Source organism: Carcharodon carcharias, chromosome 10, assembly GCF_017639515.1.
Source record: "Carcharodon carcharias isolate sCarCar2 chromosome 10, sCarCar2.pri, whole genome shotgun sequence".
In the NCBI taxonomy this organism is placed as follows: Eukaryota; Metazoa; Chordata; class Chondrichthyes; order Lamniformes; family Lamnidae; genus Carcharodon; species Carcharodon carcharias.
Genome location: NC_054476.1, coordinates 148,622,305 through 148,645,432, shown reverse-complemented (window position 1 = coordinate 148,645,432; position 23,128 = coordinate 148,622,305). Strand labels below are relative to the sequence as shown.

The 23,128-nt window shown below is 41.5% G+C and overlaps 1 protein-coding gene across 1 annotated transcript in view; it reads left to right on the top strand.

The window, feature by feature from the left end:
• The window catches only part of LOC121283003 (clathrin heavy chain 1), an 87,687-nt gene that overhangs the window by 16,831 nt on the left and 47,728 nt on the right, over nucleotides 1–23,128 (top strand). The window contains exons 3-4 of the mRNA XM_041196900.1: nucleotides 18,159–18,366; nucleotides 22,416–22,684. Of these exons, the coding sequence (XP_041052834.1) occupies nucleotides 18,159–18,366; nucleotides 22,416–22,684 (477 nt within the window). The remainder of the gene's footprint in view (nucleotides 1–18,158; nucleotides 18,367–22,415; nucleotides 22,685–23,128) is intronic.

Below are 23,128 nucleotides of genomic sequence, written 5' to 3'. Positions count from 1 at the left end.
ATTTTTCCAAGTCCCGATGAGAGCATGAAGCAGCACCGAAGTAATCATCGATGTACCGGAGAAAGAGTTGTGGAAGGGGGCCGGAGTAGGACTGGAACAAGGAATGTTCCACATACCCCATAAAGAGACAGGCATAGCTGGGGCCCATGCGGGTACCCATAGCCACACCTTTTATTTGGAGGAAGTGAGAGGAGTTGAAGGAGAAATTGTTCAGTGTGAGAACAAGTTCAGCCAGACGGAGGAGAGTAATGGTGGATGGGGATTGTTCGGGCCTCTGTTCGAGGAAGAAGCTAAGGGCCCTCAGACCATCCTGGTGGGGGATGGAGGTGTAGAGGGATTGGACGTCCATGGTGAAGAGGAAGCGGTTGGGGCCAGGGAACTGGAAATTGTTGATGTGACGTAAAGTGTCAGAGGAATCACGGATGTAGGTGGGAAGGGACTGGACAAGGGGAGAGAGAAGGGAGTCAAGATAACGAGAAATGAGTTCTGTGGGGCAGGAGCAAGCTGAGACGATCGGTCTACCGGGACAGTTCTGTTTGTGGATTTTGGGTAGGAGGTAGAAGCGGGCCGTCCGAGGTTGGGCGACTATCAGGTTGGCAGCTGTGGGAGGAAGAGCCCCAGAGGAGATGAGGTCAGTGACAGTCCTGGAAACAATGTCTTGATGTTCAGTGGTGGGGTCATGGTCCAGGGAGAGGTAGGAGGAAGTGTCTGTGAGTTGACGCTCAGCCTCCGCGAGGTAGAGTTCAGTGCGCCAGTCAACAACAGCACCACCCTTGTCAGTGGGTTTGATGACAATGTCAGGGTTGGACCTGAGAGAATGGAGTGCAGTAAGTTCAGAGAGAGACAGGTTAGAATGGGTGAGAGGAGCAGAGAAATTGAGACGACTAATGTCGCGCCAACAGTTCTCAATGAAAAGACCAAGAGAAGGTAAAAATCCAGAGGGAGGGGTCCAGGTGGAGGGAGAATATTGGAGGTGGGTGAAAGGATCTGTTGAACAGGGAGAGGACTCCTGCCCAAAGAAGTGAGCCTGGAGACGAAGACGGCGGAAGAAGAGTTCAGCATCGTGCCGAGCCCGAAATTCTTTGAGGTGAGGGCGTAAGGGTATGAAACTAAGTCCTTTGCTGAGCGCTGAACGTTCAGCATCAGAGAGGGGAAGGTCAGGGGGTATAGTGAATACATGGCTGGGGCTGGGGTTGGAAGATGGGGTGGGGACGGAGGGACAGGCAGGAGTGGAGGGTCCTAGATGGGTGTTGGTGTCGATGAGTTGTTGGAGCTTGCGTTCCTTAGCACTTGAGAGAAAGAGAAAAAGTTTCTTGTTGAGGCGTTGGATGAGACGAAGAATAAAATTAAACTGGGGACCCGTGCAGCTTTGAAAAAGGGTGCGGCGGTGCTGCTGGAGGGAGAGGTCGAGTGTGTTCATATGGCAGCGCGTGGCACTGAGTGTGGATCTCAGAATATGACGGGAACAGCAGTCCGAGAAATGTTTTATGTCCCGGAGATACCTGTAATCCTGGGGGGGTTCGAAACATGAGGGGTGGAATTTCAGTTGAAATCCACGTGGGGTAAGTGGGAGATGGAGACAGTCACTGAGAAATGAGATATGGCTGTGAAAGCGTGTTTTAGTAAACACCTTGTCAAACACCAGGAGAGAAATGGAAAGCAATGAAGGTGAGCAAGGCAAAAGTTTAAATTCATGTTTGATTAATTCATGTACATTGGTTCAAAATGGTCACTATCAAGAACAAATAAAGCAAGACGAGGTGACTTCCCACAGGCCTACAAATCAATTTCTCAGCTCAGATGAGACTGAGCTACTGTTCCTTGATGTAACAAATATTCATGTCAGTGTCTTGCTTTAAACCTTACATTTCCTCTGTCCTATAATTGAACCTACATTTTTTTTTGCAGCTTCCATAGATTGGAACTGAACAGTTAGAGGGCTGAGATAATGCTGTTCACAATATTACAAATTTGGAAAATATCTCCAAATAGACTCCAGACTAATTACACCACAAGGTCAAGGTGATATCTATTCCTGATGTGCACACCAGTAACATTGCGCAGCATCACACTATCCTGTGTGCGCACTTGGATTCTCAATTGTCTTAAATGCTTAATGACCTTTCAGGTGTTGCACTTTCATTGACTGGCTAGAAAGGCCTAGTTCTGAAGATTACTGCCAGGTTAGACCTGTATGCTGAACTTGTGGACATCCCCTGAGGCCGTTGTTTTTATTCATTCATGGGATGTGGGCTTCACTGGCTGGGCTAGCATTTATTGCCCATCCCTGTTTGCCCTTGAAGGTGGTGATGAGCCGCTGCAGTTCATGTGGTGTAGGTACACCCACAGTGCTGTTAGGGAGTTCCAGGATTTTGACCTAGCGACAGTGAAGGAATAGTGATATATTTCCAAATTGGGATGGTGTGACTTGGAGGGGAACTTCCAGGTGGTGGTGTTCCCATCTATCTGCTGCTCTTGTGCCTCTAGGTGATAGCAATTGTGGGTTTGGAAGATGTTGTCAAAGGAGTCTTGGTGCGTTGCTGCAGTGCATCTTGTAGATGGTGTATGCTGCTGCCACTGCGTCGGTGGTGGAGGGAGTGAATGTTTATGGATGTGGTGCCGACCAAGCTGGGCTGCTTTGTCCTGGATGGTGTTGAGCTGCTTGAGTGTTGTGGGAGCTGCACTCATCCAGGCAAGTGGGGAGTATTCCATCACACCCCTGACTTGTGCCTTGTAGATGGTGGACAGGCTCTGGGGAGTCAGGAGGTGAGTTACTCATCACATGAATCCTAGCCTCTGACCTGTTCTTGTAGCCACAGAATTTATATGGCTAGTCCAGTTCAGTTTCTGGTCACTGGTAACCCCAGGATGTTTATAATGTAGGATTCAGTGATGGTAATGTCATTGAACATCAAGGGGTGACAGTTGGATTCTCTTGTTGGAGATGGTCATTGCCTGGCACCTGTGTGGCATGAATGTTACTTGTCACTTGCCAACCCAAGCCTGAATATCGTCCAGGTCTTGTTGCATTTGGGCATGGACTGCTTCCGTATCTTGAGGAGTTGCGAATGGTGTGCTAGGTATGACTCCAAGCAGCTAACGCATCTAGAGTTGCTGTTCACCACATCTTGTTTCATGCTTATCTAGCAGCAGATCAAATGATTTCATGTCCTGACCAGTTACCTCCATTTTCTGTCTGACTTAACCCAGTGCTTCCCCAGTTTGTTCCAAGTGTGACCTGGGGATGGGGACTCCACAATCACCATTTAAAGCCTCAGCTGTGACCCCAAAATCTCCATGGGATCATGACCCATGGTTTGGAAACCCCTAGTTTAATTTGCGCATTCCTCCTGATCTCATTTTATGCAATCTTACACTGGCTTTGCTCGAGTTGAGCTAGTAAAGCAGAGCAATTCAAGTGAATACTTCAGGGGGTGGAGTTTGGCAGCTGTTGTAAATGATGGCCACTGTTTGGAACCTGTAGGACTAAGTTACAAAAGGAAATGAAGTCTATGCAGGAGCTAAAATATCTTTACAGCCCAAGTATGGAGTTTTGAGATGAAAACATTTTTAGCCTCTAATTAGAGTTAGTGTTTATAGGGCATTATTGTTTGAAACTTTGGGTAATAGCTATGCATTAACTTCTAGCCTATGATAGTAATTTAATGATCTAAACTAGAAAAATCATTGAAATACCATAATTAGCTATCATATATGTGTTAAATTTTTGTCCTCTGGACAGGATTTTGCACCATGATCATAATAGCTTGTTGCCTTCATGCAGCAGGTGGCATGAGCTCTGGCAGGTTGTGAGGCTGCTTTTGATTGGAGTTGGGAGGTCATAGACTATGGAAATTGGATACCAATTCTTCTGTATTGTATTTTTCAAACCTGCATTTCTGTTGGGTTGTTTGTCAGCGTACAGATCATGGCTTATTAAGCTTGAGTTTCAAATATGATGTTGACTGGTGCCCAGGGAACTGTCTCCCAACTTCTCCCAAAATAGTGTGGGGAAGAGAAACTTCTATTGAAGTGACAACATTTGGGTGGTGTACTGTAAACTTCCCACTGCACTGACAAGATTATCCAATTTTGAGCTTGGTAGGATGAAAGATATGAACTTGCTGACATCGAAAGTGATGGTCTTGTTTCCTCTGTAATGCAGTACTCCAGAGCTGAAAAGCAGCTTTAGATTAACCCTTCCCAAATATACCATTTAAGCCTGCATTGGAGTCCAGTGACTTGGCTTTCCTGTTGCAGTTATGGTTTTCACAGCAGTTTTGCATCCTTCCTGGAATTCAGAATTAAGCATACAGTCCTTTCTGTTGATGGAAGCAACCTTCAAGAAAGTGGCACATTGTTTTCAGAACTTGAGCTGAGCTTCCTGAAAGATCCTATCTTTGTAGGAATGTTGGGGTTTAGCATTTTTATTCGTGACGACAGTGTCCACAACCTGTTCAGTGTTTGCTTTTACTGTTTGACTTCACACTTGTCTAGAACACAGTTTACAGTTCAAAGCTTGGCATTGGCCATAATGCAGATTGGCCCTTAAAATACAGTAATTTTCTTTTCAGTTTTAACTTCTTTGTAAAGTGGTGTGAAAATTTAATCACCAGTCATTATGCCCTCAGTACTATACTGAGAGGTGCCATCTCTTGGGTAAGACAATAAACCAAGCTTCTATCAATTGAGAAGGAAAGGGCATGCAAGAGCTCCCATGGCTCTATTAACAAAGGATTGTGTCCACCCTTTCCCTGCCAAAGACTAATCTTGGTCCCACAAATCAGTAGTGAAACATGTGTATTTATCAGTCAGACTTTACAGCTAAGGAATTACTTCTTGAAGTATCTTGATGGTCCCAGAGAAGTTAAAAAAAAAAAGTGGTCCACATTAATTAAACTTAATTTTAACAGCATGCTCAATTCCATTCATTACAGTTTTATGTAAATATATCAAGAGAAACAGACAATTCCTTTCTACCAGTGTTGGTAATCTATAAGCCCTCTCCACATTAATCACCACTTATTAAAGGCCTCATTTGCATCAAGCCTCCTGTAAATGTCAATGTTTTCTGCTTCAACCATTCCATGTTGCAGCAAGTTCCACATAACTTAGCAGTGTTTGTTCTAGCTGTTCAGCCTGATGTTCCTGAAGTCAGCCCCTTATGTTACCATGCAAAGAAATTAAAGGGACTGTGCCCTTGGTATATTACAATTTCGTGAAAAAATACTCAATTCACTGATCTGTAAACCTAGAGAAATGTTAACCTTTGCACAGTACCATTATAGACAGCTCACACCTTTAATATTTAGGGCAAATTATATTGAAGCTTCTAATCATGGAGCTGACTTAAAGCATTTTCAAAGCTGTTGTGCAAGGGGGAGTTTCTTCACACCAGCTTTGATTAGTTTAGCTCCTAAACTTCAGAGTTTTACTCATTTGAGGAATGAGGTGACACTGGATTCAGTTTAGACTACCTCATTTCCCCTTCAGGTTGTTTGGACCTTGATATCTGATTCTGGTCAAACTAATGGTTTTGCCCTGGAACTTGCAGACTATCAGGTTTCCATGTTCATGGTCAAATGTGCATGATTCTAGATTTGGGGGGGTGGGGGGTGTGTGCGCATTTATGGACATCTGGCTGTGCCTACCTTGGATGTTTGTTCAGGTTTAAACAGATGAAGACATCTTATTCTCTTATACTAATCCAGTGCAGGGACTTGCTTTTGTGTGTAGTCTCTTCATGAATTTTTGAAGTGCAGTCACTAATTTGGGAAACACAGCAGCCAATTTGTACCTGAGGTCTTGAAAACTGCAGTGATTAATCTTAGTGTTGCTAGTTGAAGATAAATAATGGTCAGCATACTGGCTGAACACTGCTGTGCTTCAGTGTTGTGGGATCATTTGCCTCCACTTGAGTGCAGTTATTGAGATCTCGGCCAACTGTAGCGCTCCCATTTAAAGTGCCAACCTGGATGTATGCCCGAGTGATAGCTGAACCTATAGCATTCTGACTCTGGCTGTGGTGTGGCCACTGAGCCAAAAGTGACAAGCTCTTGCTTTGTAGTGGACAATTAAGCAGACATACAGTTATAACAAGGACTTTGGTATGGCCACCATTTTTATCCAGGTTGTAGACAAGATTGAAATAGCCAGTTTTAATACTGGCTTGCATGAAGCTTCCCCAGTCATTCATCTACATGTTTATTACACAGTTTGCAGCATAAAAACTGATGTTTCATTGAGTGGTTTGCTTAAAGCTCCTCATACCTTGCCCCTCAGCCCTGTGTATTCTTTTTTCATTCATGGGATGTGGGCATCACTGGCTAGGCCCATCCCCAATTGCCCTTTTCAGAGGGCATTTGAGTCCACCCCATTGCTGTGGGTTGAGTCACATGTAGGCCAGATCAGGTAAGGATGGCAGATTTCCTTATCTAGAGGACATTAATGAACCAGATGGGTTTTTATGACAATTGGCAATGGCTTTGTGGTGGTCTTTAGACTTTTAATTTGATATTTATTGAATTCAAATTTCTGCTGCTGTCATGGAATTTGAATCCAGGTCCCAAGAGCATTACCCTGGGTCTCTGGAATGCCAGCCCAGTGACATACCACTATATCACTGCCTCCCTGTATTGCTTAAATGTCCTGTTTATTAGTCCCCACAACTTGTATATTCAGTGTCTGTAACAAAATGAAACATTCCAAGGTGCTTCACAGAAGCATTATTAAAGTATAACAGGACCACATAGGGAAATATTGGGTCAGGTGACCAAAGCTTCAGAGGAAGGTTTTAAGACGTCTTGAAGGAAAGCAAGGTAGAGGTGGGGAGGAATTCCAGAGCTTGGGGTCCTTGATGGAATGGCTAGTGCCTACAAACTGATCACTTTCTGCTTTTTGTATTCTGATTGCCCAACCAGAGGAATGGTCTTTTGCTGCTTCATTCTATCGCAGGCACATTCTGCCTTTTCTACCCCATTGAAAATAATTTCTGTTAAGTTTCTCAGAGCTCACCCTAGATTTATAAGCCTTATCTGATGGAGTATCAAACTATAGTCTGACCTAACCAATGCTATTTGTTCTTGCGTATTAACTAAAATTTTGTCTCCTCTATCTGCACTCAATGAACCTCTCCCCAGTCTCCATTAATTCATGCTTCTTTATGGGATTATATCAATCCATGTTTTCCCCTCAAATTATATAATCTGATTTCACACCAACTTGTCTCTGCACAAGCTGCCCACCTTTTTGTCCCCCTGAAGTCCTATGTGGGAATGGAGCAAGTTATGTCATTCAATTAGATAATTTTCTCTTCACTCCATTTACCTAACTTTGAGCAAAATAAGTAACAGTTCACCTTGCTGTAAGCCATACCAGCAAACCTGTAAATTGTCTTGCTCTTAATCATGATCCTAAATCTCAGCTGGCACTGATCCCCTGGGGTCACTTCCAGCCCTTATCCAAACCAAGCAACATTCATAGTTTCATGTCTGAAACCATTTTTCAATCTGTTGCCTTTTTGTACTTAAGACAAATATACATGAGTTTCTTAATGCAATCAAAACTTTGGAATTCATGTAATGAAAATAACATTTGCCTAGTTCAATATAAAAGACTCCCTTTAAGACAACGAACAGCAAGGCTGTCCTTGGTATCATGTGCCAGGTGACTAAATACTTAATGATGCAGATTGTCTTACTGTGTGCAATATTGAATGCAGTTTTTGAATTGACCCAGTAAGTGGGGGCATTTGAGTTGAAACTACCTGTGCCCTAAATTGTTATTGAAATACACTACAATCCTGGTCCCTATACAGTTGCATTCATTACCTGTTTGGGAGAAATATTGTGGCATGTAAGGAGAAAGGAACATGAGTTAATGAGATTGGGCCCTTATGTTAACATGCTGCAGCAAACTAAACCTACATATTAGTACATTAAGAACTGCAAAATAGTGTGGGGACTTGACCTGATCCAGACATGGTGTTGCCATGAATGCAACTGACTCATTGAATTCCCTATTGAAGGGTTCAGAGTGTGCACAATCAAATTGAGGCACTATTTTACTTTTGAGAAGTGTAGTTGTAGTTCAAATAAAAATAAACCAGGTAACTTAAGAATTTCTGGAATGGGCATAGTCCTGTTTAATTTTCAAATAAGTTGGTAGCCATTCACCAATTTGCTTACCTTTTGCTAGAAAATACAGTTGCTCATTCTGTTACTAGAGCAGTAATCCTGGTTTAATTCAGGAGTTCAAATTTCTCAGTTTAAGAAATTGAATAATTTTAGTGAGGCAGTAGCATTGTCACTGGGCTAGTAATCTAGAGACCCGATCCAGGTTCAAATCCCAATCCGGCAAATAGTGACATTTGAATTCAATAAAAACCTGGAATTAAAAATCTAACCATCAAACCATTGTTCATTAATTTAAAAATTCACAAATGCCTTTTAGGGAAGGAATCTCTCATCCTTTCCTGGTCTGGCCTACATGTGACTCCAGATCCACAGCAATGTGGTTGACTCTTAACTGCCCTCTGAAATGGGCCATCAAGCCATTCAGTTTTATCAAATTAAAAAGTTTAAAAGGAACGGAACCTGACAGACCACCCAGCATCTACCTAGGCTCTAAACTGCAATGGCAAACTTAGCCTTGTCGACCCTGCAAAGTCCTCCTTCCTTGCAATGGGGGGGTTGGTGCCAAAACTGGGAGAGCTATCTTGGACTAGTTAAGCAACAGCCTTGCATAGTCAATGTCTGCAAGGTATGATTGAGACTGTCCTGTCCTACCAGCTGGATAGATCCAGCAGAGGTTGCAGCGCACAGACTGGAGGAGATGCCCAAGGTGTCCTCAATGTTGATTGTGGACCCCATGAAGTGTCATGGAATCAGGTTGAACATGGGCAAGGAAACCTCCTGATTATCATGTACCACCCCCTCAACTACTGAATCAGTACTTCATGTTGAACACTACTTGGAGGAAGCACTAGGGGTGGCAAGCTGCAGAATGTACTCTAGGTGGGGGATTTATCCATCACCAAGAGTTGCTCACTAGCACCACTACAGACCAAGCTGGCTGAGCTCTAAAGGACATAGCTGCTAGATTGGGTTTGTGGCAGGTGGTGAGGAAACCAAGAGGGAAAAATGTAGTTGATCTCATCCTCACCAACCTGCCTGCTACAGATGCATCTGTCTATTGGACATGGCAACCCCACAGTCCTTGTGGAGGCTGTCCTGCCTTCACATTGAGGATATCCTCAATATTGTGTGGCACTAACACTGCTGTGTGGGACAGATTTTGATCAGATCTAACAACTTGAGACTGGGCATCCATGAGGTGCTGTGGGCCACCTGTGGCAGCATTGTTCTGTACCACAACCTGTAACCTCATGACCTGGTGCATCCCCCACCAGGCCAGGGGATCAGCCATGGTTCAATGAAGTGTGGGAGGGCATGTCAGACCAGCAGCAGGCATAACCAAAAATGAGGTATCAACCTGGTGAAGCTACAACACAGGATTAGTGCCAAGCAGAAAGTGATGGAGCTAAACAATTCCACAACCAACAGATTAGATCAAAAGTTCTGCAGCCCTGACACATCCAAGTTAATGGACAGTTAAACTCACTAGAGGCAGCTCTACAAATGTTCCCATCAATGATGGAGGAGCCCAGCTCATCAGTGTGAAAGATAAGGCTGAAGTATTTGCTACAGTCTTCAGACAAGTGTCAAGTGGACGATCCAAGTTGGTGGCCTCTGGAGGTCTCTAGCATCAGTTACCAGTCTCAGCCAATTTGATTCACTCCCCTTAAAGTCAATGACTGAAGGCACCGGATATTGCAAAGGCTATTTGACAATACTTTAGCAGTAGCACTGAAGACTTGTGCTCCAGAACTTGCACCCCTGGCCAAGCTCTTCCAGTACAGTTAGAACACTGACATCTACCTGGCAATGTGGAAAATTGTCCAGCTATGTCCTCTGCAGAAAGCAGGACAAATCCCAACTTGGCCACTTATTGCCCCATTAGCCTACCCTCTATCAGAAAAGTGGTGATAGGGATATAAAGTGGTGCTTGCTTCACCCTGACACAAGTTTGGGTTCAGCCAGGGTCACTCGACTTCTGACTTTTATTACAGCCTTGGTTCAAACATGGACAAAAGAGCTGACGTCTGAGTGACTGCCTTTGACATCAAGGCAGCATTTGAGTGAGTCCTAGAAAAGAGGCCAATGAGAATTGGGGAAGGGGAGACTAACTGCTGGTTGCGTTTCACTTAGCTCAAAGGAAGATTTTGGTTGGAGGTCAATCATCTCTGTTCCAGGACATGACTGCAGGAGTTCCTCAGTGTCCCCTGCCCAACCATCCTCAGCTGCTTTATCAATGACCTTCCTTCCATCATAGGGCCAGAAGTAGGGATGTTTGCTGATTGCACAATATTCAGCACCATCCACAACTCCTCAGATACTGAAACAGTTCATGTCCAAATGCAGCAAGACCTGGACAATATCTAGGCTTGGACTGATAAGTGGCAAGTAACATTTGTACCATAAGTGCCTGGCAATGACCATCTCATAGAATCTAATCACAGCCCCTTGACATGTAATGGCATTACCATTGCTGAATCCCCTATCATCCTGGGTGTTACCATTGACCAGAAACTGGACTAGCCATAAATACCGTGGCTACAAGAGCAGGTCAGAGGCTAAGAATCCTGTGGCAAGCAACTTGCCACCTGACTCTTCCAAGCCTGTCCATCTACAAGTCAGGAGTGTGAAGGAATACTCTCCTCTTGCCTGGATGAGTGCACCCCCAACAATGCTGAAGTTTGACACTGTTGAGGACACAGCCCACTCGATTGGCACACCATAAACATTCACTTCCTCCACCACTGCAGTGGCAGCAATGTGCAAGATGCACTGCAGAGCTCACCAAGGCCCCTTTTATACAGCACTTCCCAACCAGTGATTGATATCATCTAAAAGGACAAGGGTAGTGGGCAGATGGGAACACCACCTGTAAGTTCCCCTCTGAGCCACTTGCCATCCTGACTTAGAAATATATCACTTTCACTGTCAAAATTCTAGAACTCCCTCCCTATCAGCACTGGAGTATGCCTACACCACATGGACTGCAGCAGTTAAGGCAGCCCACTACCACCTCATGGGCAATGAGGGATGGGCAATAAAAGTTGGCCTAGCTGGTGATATCAACATCCCAATAACTAAAATATTGTCAAATAGTGCCATTTTTAGGGAGGGTACCTGACTTAAGTGATGGTCCCATGACAGCACAGTTGACTCAGCTCTGCAAACTATTAAACAACTACAGTTTGAAGCCTATTATCACCTTGCTGGCCAATCCATAATTGGCCCAATACCCATGAATAAGAGTTGAGTTTGTTTAATATTGGTGAGGCTTTTACTAATTAATAACTAATTTACTAATTCAACCTTGTCTGCATGCTACTTGAGCAGTCCTGTGAAGTGTTAAAACTTTCATTGATCACTTGAGTTGCCTTTGAGAACTGATGCTGTTGCTAAAATCAGTACTTCCCAAAATTGTATAGCAAATTAAAGTACTGATGTATTGGAAAGTTACTGCTTAATTGTACAGATTTCCTTCTGAGCAAATATAAAGTAGGAGTTGAGTAATGCCCAGGATGATTTTAAGAGTAGGATCAGCCTTTTCACATCCTAGTGTATGAATTGATAAGTTTGTTTTCTTCCCCTCTTACATGTTTCTTTTGAGGGGAGGTGATTACATAGGATTACTGGCTCTGAAGTTTGGCTTCTACAATTTGTGGTTGCACATGTGCATTTACAGATTTCTGAAAGTGTTGAGCTGAAGTTGTTTTTCCCCCATTTCCCTGCTCATCAGCATTTCATTGTGCTACCTTTGGCCTCTGGTATCAGTGAAATGGTTGCGATTGGAACTTGTTCATAAGTATTAGGATACTTGCCACATTGCTACTTGATTTTTAAAAAAATCTAATTCCCATTTTCTGTAAAGTCAAATTTGGTGTTTGAATGCACCCTTTTGATGGCCCCAACTTGTAATGCCAATAAGTGAAATGCAGATTCAGTAGCTTTTTTGTCTGTATGCAAAGTTGCTCATTTTTCCTCCTGCCTAAGGGTATGAATTTGGTCCATCCAATATTGATACTGCATCAATATGTAACCCTGAGATCAGAATGGGGAATTCATGTAACTTCCTCTTTTGAGGTAATCCACCCCACATTTTATCCATTGACTTAGCTAAGTCTAGGAATCGTGGTATTTACTGCCCCCCCTGTGTAAATTGAGGGGAAAAGATTCAAACATGCACCCTTTGACAGTGTTTTGAATGCCATCCAAAAGGTATCTTTTGTTCACTAATTAAATGACTTTCCTAAGTACGTAGCCATTAATTTTGCATGCTAGGGTTCTTAAAACAAACGACCAAGAAGATTAATTTATAAGACCATTCATTTATTTTTAAGTCAAAACAATCTTAAGTTGTTTCAACAGTTTCTAAATGTTTTCCATTTTTTTTCCATCCTGAAGGTTACTCATGCTGAGCTATAGCTCTGAGCATTGGCAAGCTGCCCACACCTTGCACATCTCTTGCTTGTCTCACTAAGCCTATGTTAGGTATCTGATATTTGTCGGACAGCAGCACAGCTGGACTTGGATAATGTGATGGAAATTGTGGTTTAGGATCCTTTTCCCCCCAGGCCAGAAGGCAGCTGTACAATTTTGTCCCTCTGCAGCTGAAACCTGTAGATTTCTCAAATTGGGAATCCAAATATGGGAGCTACTGGACCAGTACGAAGCACTAGTTTTATCTAGTACCTGTTCTACATTGATATTTCCCATTAGCACAACTGTTTTGTGAAAAAATGAACTAACTGCCACACCCAACTTTTGTTCAATGTTTAGTTTCTTGTAACTAGGCACAGAAGGTGTGGCTAATGTTGCTTTTAAAGGTCGTTCAAAACTAAGTTATTTGGTCAGATCACTGATTATCAAAATGCCAACTTTCCTATAGAAACTTCATTTGTTATTGACGATGCTGTTTTTTCCCTGAAAAGTGGAAATGCATTTTCTGGTTGGGGAGTGAAAAGGCTGTTTTAGTTTGGAATTTCCTCAGCTGTTAGTGAGCTCTGCAGGAATGATTAGTATTTTTAGCTCTGCCCTGAAAACCAAGGGTGAACTTGCTGAATATCTCTTCACTTAAACCAGGCCGGTAATTATTTACCTAAGGAGCTCTCCTGATTGCTTTTTTTTTCTCCAAAGGAGCTTGGTTTAGCTGAAGTAAACCATTAACCATATCATTATTTGGACACCCTGCAATCTTGAGGCCTCTAACTTCTAAATATCTGAATTAATTGCTCTAATGGATGTATAACAGCCCATTGTTGGAGTATGTGGATAGGCCTGGTTCCTCCACACCTAGATGCTCAACTGTTAATTCCAGTGGTCAGTGTCATGCTAAAAGGTGAAGACCTGGCTGTGCAAGTTATACAAAAGCACCTTGGCTAGAGCATCTCTTTCAACCAATGGTATTACAGTAGCAGCTGAGTAAAAGGGAGTGTAATTGCACAGTATCTCCAGGATCAAAATCTGGGCCACAGCTGTAAAATGAACATGTCCCCTGTGCTGGATTTCCCCCCCACCCCCCATGATTTATTTAAGCCAGAAGCTTTGACTAACTGGATTAGGGATACCAGTTTTGTGGTATTTTAAAACCAACACATCTTCAATTATACACTTATTGTGAAAATGAAGTAACAAATACAAACTTTAAGTTTGGCCCTTTCACTTGGTTTGCAAGAAATGTTTACAAAATAAAGTACCTGTCCCAACTTCAACTCTGACTCTACCAAAATGGTGTTTTCAGATAGAAATTTGACAGCTGTTTGGAACTTGAATGGGCCAGTGCCTTAAAGCCTTGTTCAGCAACTGCTTAAGTTACCATGTGGAAACAACGAATTACATCCATTTTGGTTTTCTTAAATGTCACTTGATCCTTCTATACTGTGCTGTATAGCACCAAGATATCCTAGCAGGGTTCTAATGTACACATGCTATTCTTGTAACTCTTTCGAGTACAAACACGTTTCCATCTGTTCCTATTCAGATGAAGTTACATTGTTTCATAATTTGCCATTGTGAGATTTGAACTCTTGATAATCTTTTAAATGGGCTTGGCCTAAATAACCAAGTGGTTATGGTACTGGGTTTGTAACCCCAAGATCAAGAGTTCAAATCTCACAATGGCAAACTATGAAACAATGTAACTTCATCTGAAACAGATGGAAACAGGTTTGAACTCTTGATCTTGGGGTTACAAGCCCAGTACCATATCCACTTGGCTATTTAGGCCAAGCCATGCTATTCTTGTACTATGATCCTGGATTAATCATCCTGATTGGCATGGCAAACCTTCATTGAGAGTGGTAATGATCTCCAGTGCAGAATGCTAGCCATGCTGGACGTAGGTTCTAATTCTCTCCAGGTTTCTGCCTTGGCTCAGTGTTAGTATTCTCAAAGCCAATTTTATGGATCCAGGGCTCACTTGTGACTTATGATTGAGGAAATGCAGGGTTATCAGATTATGCTGTTTTTGCATGAGGCATTAAACATGACCTCAAGTGAACATGATACCACAGCACTATTCAAAAATAGATTCACTAGTGTCCTGGCCAACATTATCCCTCAACCTGAAACAGATGCTCTGGTCACTTGTTTCATTACTGTTTGTAGGATCCTGCTGAGTGCAAATTAACTTCTTGCTACATTACAACAATGACTAGTTTTGCTGCAAAGTAATTTTGGGATGCCCAGAGGTTGTAAAGTGCTATACAAATGAAAGCTCTTTGCCTCTGAGCAAGTAGTCGAGAATGCTTGCACCTAGTTCCTTTATCTTATTTAAGCATCTTCATGCATGATTCAAGTGATTTGAACAGATGATGTTAGATGCTAGGAGCAGGAAATGCAAAAGATGGCTGCTGTAAGACTTGTGTAGCTACACAACTTAATACTGTTGCTTCATCAATGCCAATGTTCCCTTCTTTCCATACAGTTAAATTGTCGGGTACTGTAGTTGGGCTTCTGATCTCCTATAACATAGTTTGTGCTGAAACACTGCAGGGCACAGTCAAAGGTCATTGCATTAAGCGCATAAATATTTGAAGCAACTGGGGCAGCAGCACTGCAGGCAGAGGACAAGACAATGGGGTTACCTTGTCAAAAATGGTCTTGTGCTGTAAAATTTCTATCCTTTCAAAGGACCACTTCTGCCACCACTGCAGCTGGTCAACAACAATGCTCTAGGCATGAGCAGCTTGCCTGCCCTCAGCTGTGGTTGGCTCTTTGAAAAACAGGTATAATACTAGTTTGATAATCTCCAGCACCTATAGTCTGCTACTTTTTGCAAGTGTTCAACAGTGTTCTTCTGTTACCTGAGAATCCTTTCAGGAATTGTTAAGTTCATGTATTGCTGTAACAGCACAATAAGCCATAAAGCAAAACAATTCAAAACCAGTCTGAACAAGCTCCTAAGGAAAGCTTGATCTTGACATCTGAAATCTAATTTTGGGTTTGTGGGCAGGCGGGTGGGGGGGGTGGGTGCGGGTGGTGGTGGTGGGGGGGTGAAGAGAGAGAAAGAAATGTACAATGCATCAAAGCAGCCTGATTCTTGAATAATGCAGACAGATGGCAAAAACAGCATGCTGTCTGTCTTAAGATACAGGGTGTCTTTGCAGGAGGAATGTGACTTAGCAATTTTGATGCGATTTGAATTTGCACAGCAATCACTCAAGGGATGTTTTTCTACCAGCTGATTAGAGCTATGACTCAAGTATCCACCAGGATAACTTTTCAGTATCATTAACAATGAATAATGTAGTACTCCAAATTGCTATCTCTACAAAATGACCAAGAACAGCTTTCTAACTCCATTTTAAACTTACAGAATTGCTTGCCTTGTCTAAATCCAGCTTTCTTTTTCATGTTGAATGAAACAGCCACGTTATACCAAAGTGACAAATATCTGAATTGTGAATACATAGACTACATTGTGACACTGACTTGTACAAAAAAAGCATGGTCAAAATGTTTCTAATCAATTGAAATTACATGCCCTGTAGTATGCCATGGTGTCTCAATTTTTTAAATAGTTTGAACTTGTGATCTGGAAGAATGCTATATTAATTCTCCTGAATTCATAATGTTCAGATTTAGTCGTTTTGTATTTGAACTTGTGCCATGAATATATTCTTTCCAGAAGTAGTAACTTGGAACCTCAGCATCTTACTGCCTTGTCCAGCTTATGTTCCAGCCCTTTAGACCCTTGCATAAAGTGTAGGTTGATTTAATGCCCTAAATCAAAATGGCCAGCTCTTGTGGTGAAATAGAATTGTAGCATTTGGCTCAGTGTTCTGGAATGGAGTATTGATAAAACCAGTTGCTCAAGACTATAAAGGCATTTCAGTTACAGAATTGACTAAGCATCTGTTACTCCCAACTCCTAATCCATTCCTACAGCTTCCCATTGCAGTTTGGAGCTCCTGCTGCACAGGTTCAGATTATGAACACAGTACATCACACCCACTTTATCAGTCATGTCAGCAGGGTGAGTGGTCTTGTCAGTTTAAAGATTGGTAACTTTTTGAGGTATGAATTATTTTAAACCTTGGAGTGTTGGATGTTCACATCCACTCTGTAGAAGTCAACATAAATTTGATTAGATTTTTGAATTATCCCTGGTTTCCCTTAATTCAAATGAAAAGCCTGAGTTCTGATCACAATTGCTTAATTTAGACCTGGAATTAATTTTTCAAATGTTAGTCTTGCTGATTAGCTAACTAAAATGTTTGCAGTTTTTCATGCAGGCATCATGCTTGATCTATATTGTAGTCTTGAGATTTTTTTTTCTTGAATATTGCAGTGTTCTGATGCTTTCATTGATTCTTAATTTGAAAAAAATCATGTCTTGAGTTTGAGGCAGCCGCTGCTCTGGCAGGCAATCAATTGTACTAAAAGGCGAAACCAATTCTTGCCCATTGCATTTCATTTAAGAGCAACAGAGGTTGAAGTGGAACTAATTGGCAGCATGCAATTAATTGGTGTATAAACATATTGGCTTGGCCTAAATAGCCAAGTGGTTATGGTACTGGGCTTGTAACCCCAAGATCAAGAGTTCAAATCTCACAATGGCAAACTATGGAACAATGTGACTTCATCTGAAACAGATGGAAACAGGTTTGTACTCGAAAGAGTATCAAGAGTTCAAATCTCACAATGGCAAACTATGAAACAATGTAACTTCATCTGAAACAGATGGAAACAGGTTTGTACTCGAAAGAGTATCAAGAGTTCAAATCTCACAATGGCAAACTATGAAACAATGTAACTTCATCTGAAACAGATGGAAATGGGTTTGTACTCGAAAGAGTTCCATCACTTGGGCTTGGCCTAAGTAGCCAAGTGGTTATGGTACTGGGTTTATAACCCCAAGATCAAGAGTTCAAATCTCACAATGGGAAACAATGTAACTTCATCTGAAATGACAGATGGAAACATGTTTGTACTCAAAAGAGTTACTAATTCTGGTGTAAGTGCACTGGTAAAGAACCATTATTTGCTTGGCCTAAATAGCCAAGTGGTTATGGTACTGGGTTTGTAACCCCAAGATCAAGAGTTCAAATCTCACAATGGCAAACTATGAAACAATGTAACTTCATCTGAAACAGATGGAAACAGGTTTACTCAAAAAGAGTATCAAGAGTTCAAATCTCACAATGGCAAACTATGAAACAATGTAACTTCATCTGAAGCAGATAGAAACGTGTTTGTACTGGAAAGAGTTATAAACATATTGCTTCTCAAAATAGAGAACCAACCGAACATTTCAACCTTCCTTCCCTTCAACTCTTGCACACCTACATGTCCCCTTATGTACTAGTTTAGGGCAATTAGAATGAGGAAAACTCTGAAATGTGAAGTTTAGTTGGAACCATTGAGTCCCTACTAGAACAATGGTCCTTGTTTTTGAGCGCTCAATGTTGTAGGACTTGTAGTGATGAATCTTTTTTAGGGATTTGTTTTGACATCTGTCTTTGCACAGGATCCACTAGCCTAGCTTTTCAGGCTTTGCACTTTGATTCATTGCAATTTTATTTTCAGCTCCAAAACCTGGGCATTAATCCTGCAAATATTGGGTTCAGCACTCTTACGATGGAGTCCGATAAGTTCATCTGCATTCGGGAGAAAGTTGGCGAGCAAGCCCAGGTGGTCATCATTGATATGAATGAACCCAACAATCCCATTCGCCGTCCAATTTCAGCTGATAGTGCCATTATGAACCCAGCCAGCAAGGTCATTGCATTAAAAGGTAAGAATGAGTTCAATGCTTAACAATTGACTAAATTGATTAAAAGATATTGGGTGTTGGTCAGTGGGTGGTTTTTTGTCTGCTTTAGTACTGATTTGCTAGGCCAAGTATTTGGTTCAGATGGTTTTCATTGACTTTCAAGATTGCTAAAGATCCATGCAAATTTGTGCAGACCTGGACCATCACTCTTTGTCAATGCATTGGAATTCAACTGGAAATGGTTTTCTTCAGCTACCTTCAATGGTGTACTATTCCACTATGCTATCTATCAATGAGTTGGTTTGTACTAGGGTGGGTTTTACTTCAGCAGATGGGGAAAAACCAAGTTTGTTTTTCTGGCTATCAGGTTGACTTTTGGATTGACCATTACTTGTGTATAGATGATATCTTGTTAAATGGTATGTCTTACTAGCCCAGTTTTGGATGAGCTATGATCGTTTCCTCTTTAAGCCAGCAGATTGGAATTCTGCAGTGATTCAAATAGGAAAATTCTGGTGTCTGCCATTCTGGCCATTGCAGTGATCAAGCTGAGAATGTATTTGTTCAACTTCCAGTTGATCAATTTTGCTGTAAAATAACTTTAATGTTGGTTTGATACCTCTGCACCAGGCTTTAATTGAATCGATTGTTAGTGTGGGTTTTAACTTTAGATTTGGATAATTTCAATTAACTTCCAAAGACAGTTTATTTAAATTACTAAAGTCACATTAGAATAGATTTCTTCCCAGTGCGTGCACTTGGGTCATTAATTGTAATCTTAGGGAACATAACATACAAATGAGGAGCAGGGCATACAGCCCCTTGAGCTTGCTCTGCAATTCAAGGTCATGGCTGATTGTGGCCTGAACTCCTCATTCTACCTACCAGCCCCATATCTCTGATAACTTTTGATTCCCTTGTTAGTCAAGAATCTTGCTTCCTCCACCTTTAAAAGCTTTCATCGACCCTGCCTCTGCTGCTCTCCAGGGATGCGCAACCCTCAATTTCTCATCACCTCCATCTTAAATAGGAGGCCTGTTACTTTTAAACTGGTGTCATGTAGTTCCAGTCTCCTCAGAGGAAGCACCCTTTCTGTATCAACTCAGACCCCTTAAGATCTTGGGAAACATTGCTGTCCTTACGTGGTCTGGCTTATGCATGACTCCAGCTTCACACCAGTCTGGTTGACACTTAAACTGCTGTTGGTTGTACCTATACCTTGAAGAGTGGGTACTGAAGGCCAACCTTGCCAGTAACACTGATATCCTGAGGATGGAAAAACCAATTCCAGGCAAGCCTGTGCTCCCTAACGAAGGAAAACTTGTAGATCGTGTCACGGGGCAAACCTTGTGTAGTTAATAGCACAGCCTGTCCCACCAACTCCAATGCAAACTTAAAACTTCTTTGTGGGGCAAAAGGGAAAATGCCGTTCTTTTATCAGATTGCTCAGAGGTCTTAATGTCAGACTTTGAACCTAGCTCCCTGTTATTCAGGTTCTTTTTTACACACTTGTGGTTAGCTCTAAAACTAGCTTTCAGACATCAGTGGTGAAATTTGTACTATCACTGGATTCACTAATTCTACTTCTGGCTAGCTAAGTGTGGGGAACCAATTATATTGTGAATGCAGTGATATGTGCAAAACCATTCCTGGTTGTAATTGTCTTGCAAAATAAACTGGGCGATAGAGGCACTTCCACACTACAGAAATTATAAGCATCGTATTAGTTTTGCAGCCTGTAATAGTGCTTGTGTAACCTGGAAACCTAAGAAATCTAAGTGTGGTCATTAAAATAAATAAAAATAAAAGCTGCATTGTGTTCAGTTGATCTTGAGCAGGTATTTTAATTTTGGACTATCACTTAATAGACTTGATAGTCCTTAACCTCTTAAATTTTCCAACCTGAATGCAAAGACTGATGGGTAAAGTCAGTTTGTGCTCACATTATCTTGGAGTTTTGACACTAAGTTTCTAACAGCTGAATTATCTTAAATACACCCTTAAGAGCTGCCAAACCCACAAATACTCCTTTGAAAAAGAATTAACTATTTTGTTGAATTTCTTTATGCAGGGAGTGCTGACAACATCAGGAGCTGATTTTGGATTTACTGTTAAACTTAGATGCTTTAGCTAATTTGAGATTTTAGTAGTTCCCCTGGCTATTATCCTTGATGTCCTCTGCTTTGTCTAAATGCACAATTGTTCTAAATTTAAGTGCAAATTTAGAAGCTGAAAGATTTTTGAATACATAAGCACTTGCTAGGTACTAGTAAAATGCAGTGACTGCTTTATATTGCTTTTGTTTAAATAAAGCAGTTGGAGATTTAAATCTCCAGACATTAGGCTTCAAAAGGTAAACTTTTATATATAGCTTTTTTGGTGACACGTAATACCTGGAGTTTGTTTTACTGATTCAATTACTTTGCATTTCTTTACTGCTTTCTTTGTATAAGCAGATGGTGAGTTACTTTAAATCTAGACGTTTGATTCTGGTCCAGTTTATAAAACATTTTGGGTTTTAAGACCATTTTGCATGATATTTCAGAACTGATTCTGAAATGTTAGCTGTTGTACCAAAAGATTAAACTGTTCCTAAAGTTGCAGGACTATCTGTATTGAATTTTAAACTGACAACCCTGAACATTTGTTTTCTTTGTAAATGCCTTTATCAATATTGATTTGACAAGATGTTAAAAGCACTCTCAGCCTGAGCCAGTTGTGGTTCATTTTTCTGCCTACATGAAGGGGCAAAATCCTAAATTGATAAGACTCGAGGCCTTTTTTTATGCATGGCTGAGTTTGAAGAATTAACTGACTAAGTTTGTAAACCTTTCTGGCTTCTAGCAGCTTGGGGTATAGGAAATAAGTTTGGAGTCCGGGTCATGTTGGGCATCTTAAGTCTGAAATTTATCTTGTGCTGACATTTAACTAGCTACATCCCACAGCTCGACTCTTGGGCATTTTGTTTCCATAGGTCTGAATTCTGAAACTTCAGGTGGGTGAGGGAATACAAGTTGCACTTTATGAACTGGGCCAGAACAGCCATGAGCCTGAATTTTGCATTTTGAATTCTATGTAGTGTTGTGTGCAACTGGATATTTGGGATGGGAACAAGCACTGAGCAGTTGGGTTTTTCCCCTGTACTTTCTTGTACTCTTAAATGTGTTTTATAGATCAAGGAGTTTTACAACTTCTGTCCCAACACAATTTAATGGGTTTTTCTCTTGTATTCCATTAATCAATTGTCAGGCTCAATAGGAAAAGGTTGTTGAGTCCACTAGTGTGTCCCTGTTCTGGTCCTGTTAAGTCTTGGAATGTCTGTTGATAAGGCTCTGGAAATTTAGCAATTTAACACTACAATGATCCAACCTTGTAGTGAATTGTGGATGAGCTTTAGCACAAAGAATAAAACTTCAAAATGCGTAGAGCAAGATACTTGGTATAGGGATTGTACTGTTGCCAAAAATTCTCTTGGCTATGGTCTCTGTCAATTTTTGTTACATGTGGGAAAACTTTAATCTCATTTGAGTGCTAGTTGTAGATGTTCCCATCCTTTTGAGTGCTGTGTTGTGCTCCAGAAATGCATACAGATGAATGCTGTTTGGTCTAGACCTGCTACCATTCACATGTAATGCAATTTTGTAAAAGGTTATCTTTTTACAAAGCATCAACATTATAGACAGATACTGCATTGCTCTGGATGGCTTTATTATATACCTAGTATCAAATGGACAGCTAGTTAGCCCTGTGATTCTCCAGTTTCTTGACGCCAACCAATTTAACTTAATTTCTAACATTAACTTTTGCCAGTTCAGTAAGAAATGACAGATGTTTGTTTGAGGTATATAATTATCCTGGTTAAATTGTGGGACATCAGATTCTCTACTATTAATTCTCACCTTTTGAAGGGAAACATGCAAGTGACTTTATTGTGGCATTTGAGCTTTACAGGCCTGCCAACAAAATCTGAGGGGAGGGGTATAGAGAGCTGAATAAAGATTTATGGAGCATTTTGGCAGTATCTGTTTAGTCTTAGTCTTTGGATTCACTATTTCTTCAAATTCCTACAGCTGGAAAAACACTGCAAATATTTAATATTGAAATGAAAAGTAAGATGAAGGCTCATACCATGGTGGATGATGTCACTTTCTGGAAGTGGATCTCGCTGAACACAATTGCCCTGGTAACGGACACTGCAGTCTATCACTGGAGCATGGAGGGAGAGTCTCAGCCAATGAAGGTCTTTGATAGACACTCCAGTCTAGCAGGCTGCCAGATCATCAATTATCGCACTGACGCCAAACAGAAATGGTTACTGCTCATTGGTATCTCTGCCCAGGTATATGAAGCATTCACTAGGTGCAACTGTTATAATTTTGTACTCTTGGAATAAAGGTTTTTGCTGTATTGCTTTCTATGTGCAGGTTGGCTGAAGATGCCAACTAAGTTTGTCCCATTGGCTGTTTTGGGGTATGTGGTGGCTCGGTGTCCCTCAGTATTAAATCTCTGGCATTCATACACATGTGCTATTAAACAATTGGTTTATTTTTATTCAATGCCTTTGCTGCACAAAGAATTCTAAGTGGCGGGGGTGAGGATGAGCAGGGAGCACACGGGTGACTAGCCCCAACCAGAGGGCAAATGTACAGTTGGGACATTGGGAGCTGGCCTTGTTCATGCTGTTCACTGCAGAGATAGCAAAAGTACCCAAATTGTTTTAGGGAGTATGATTTTCTTGAGTAAATTGGCCAATAAAAGCACTTTCAGTAGCTGAGGTACTGAC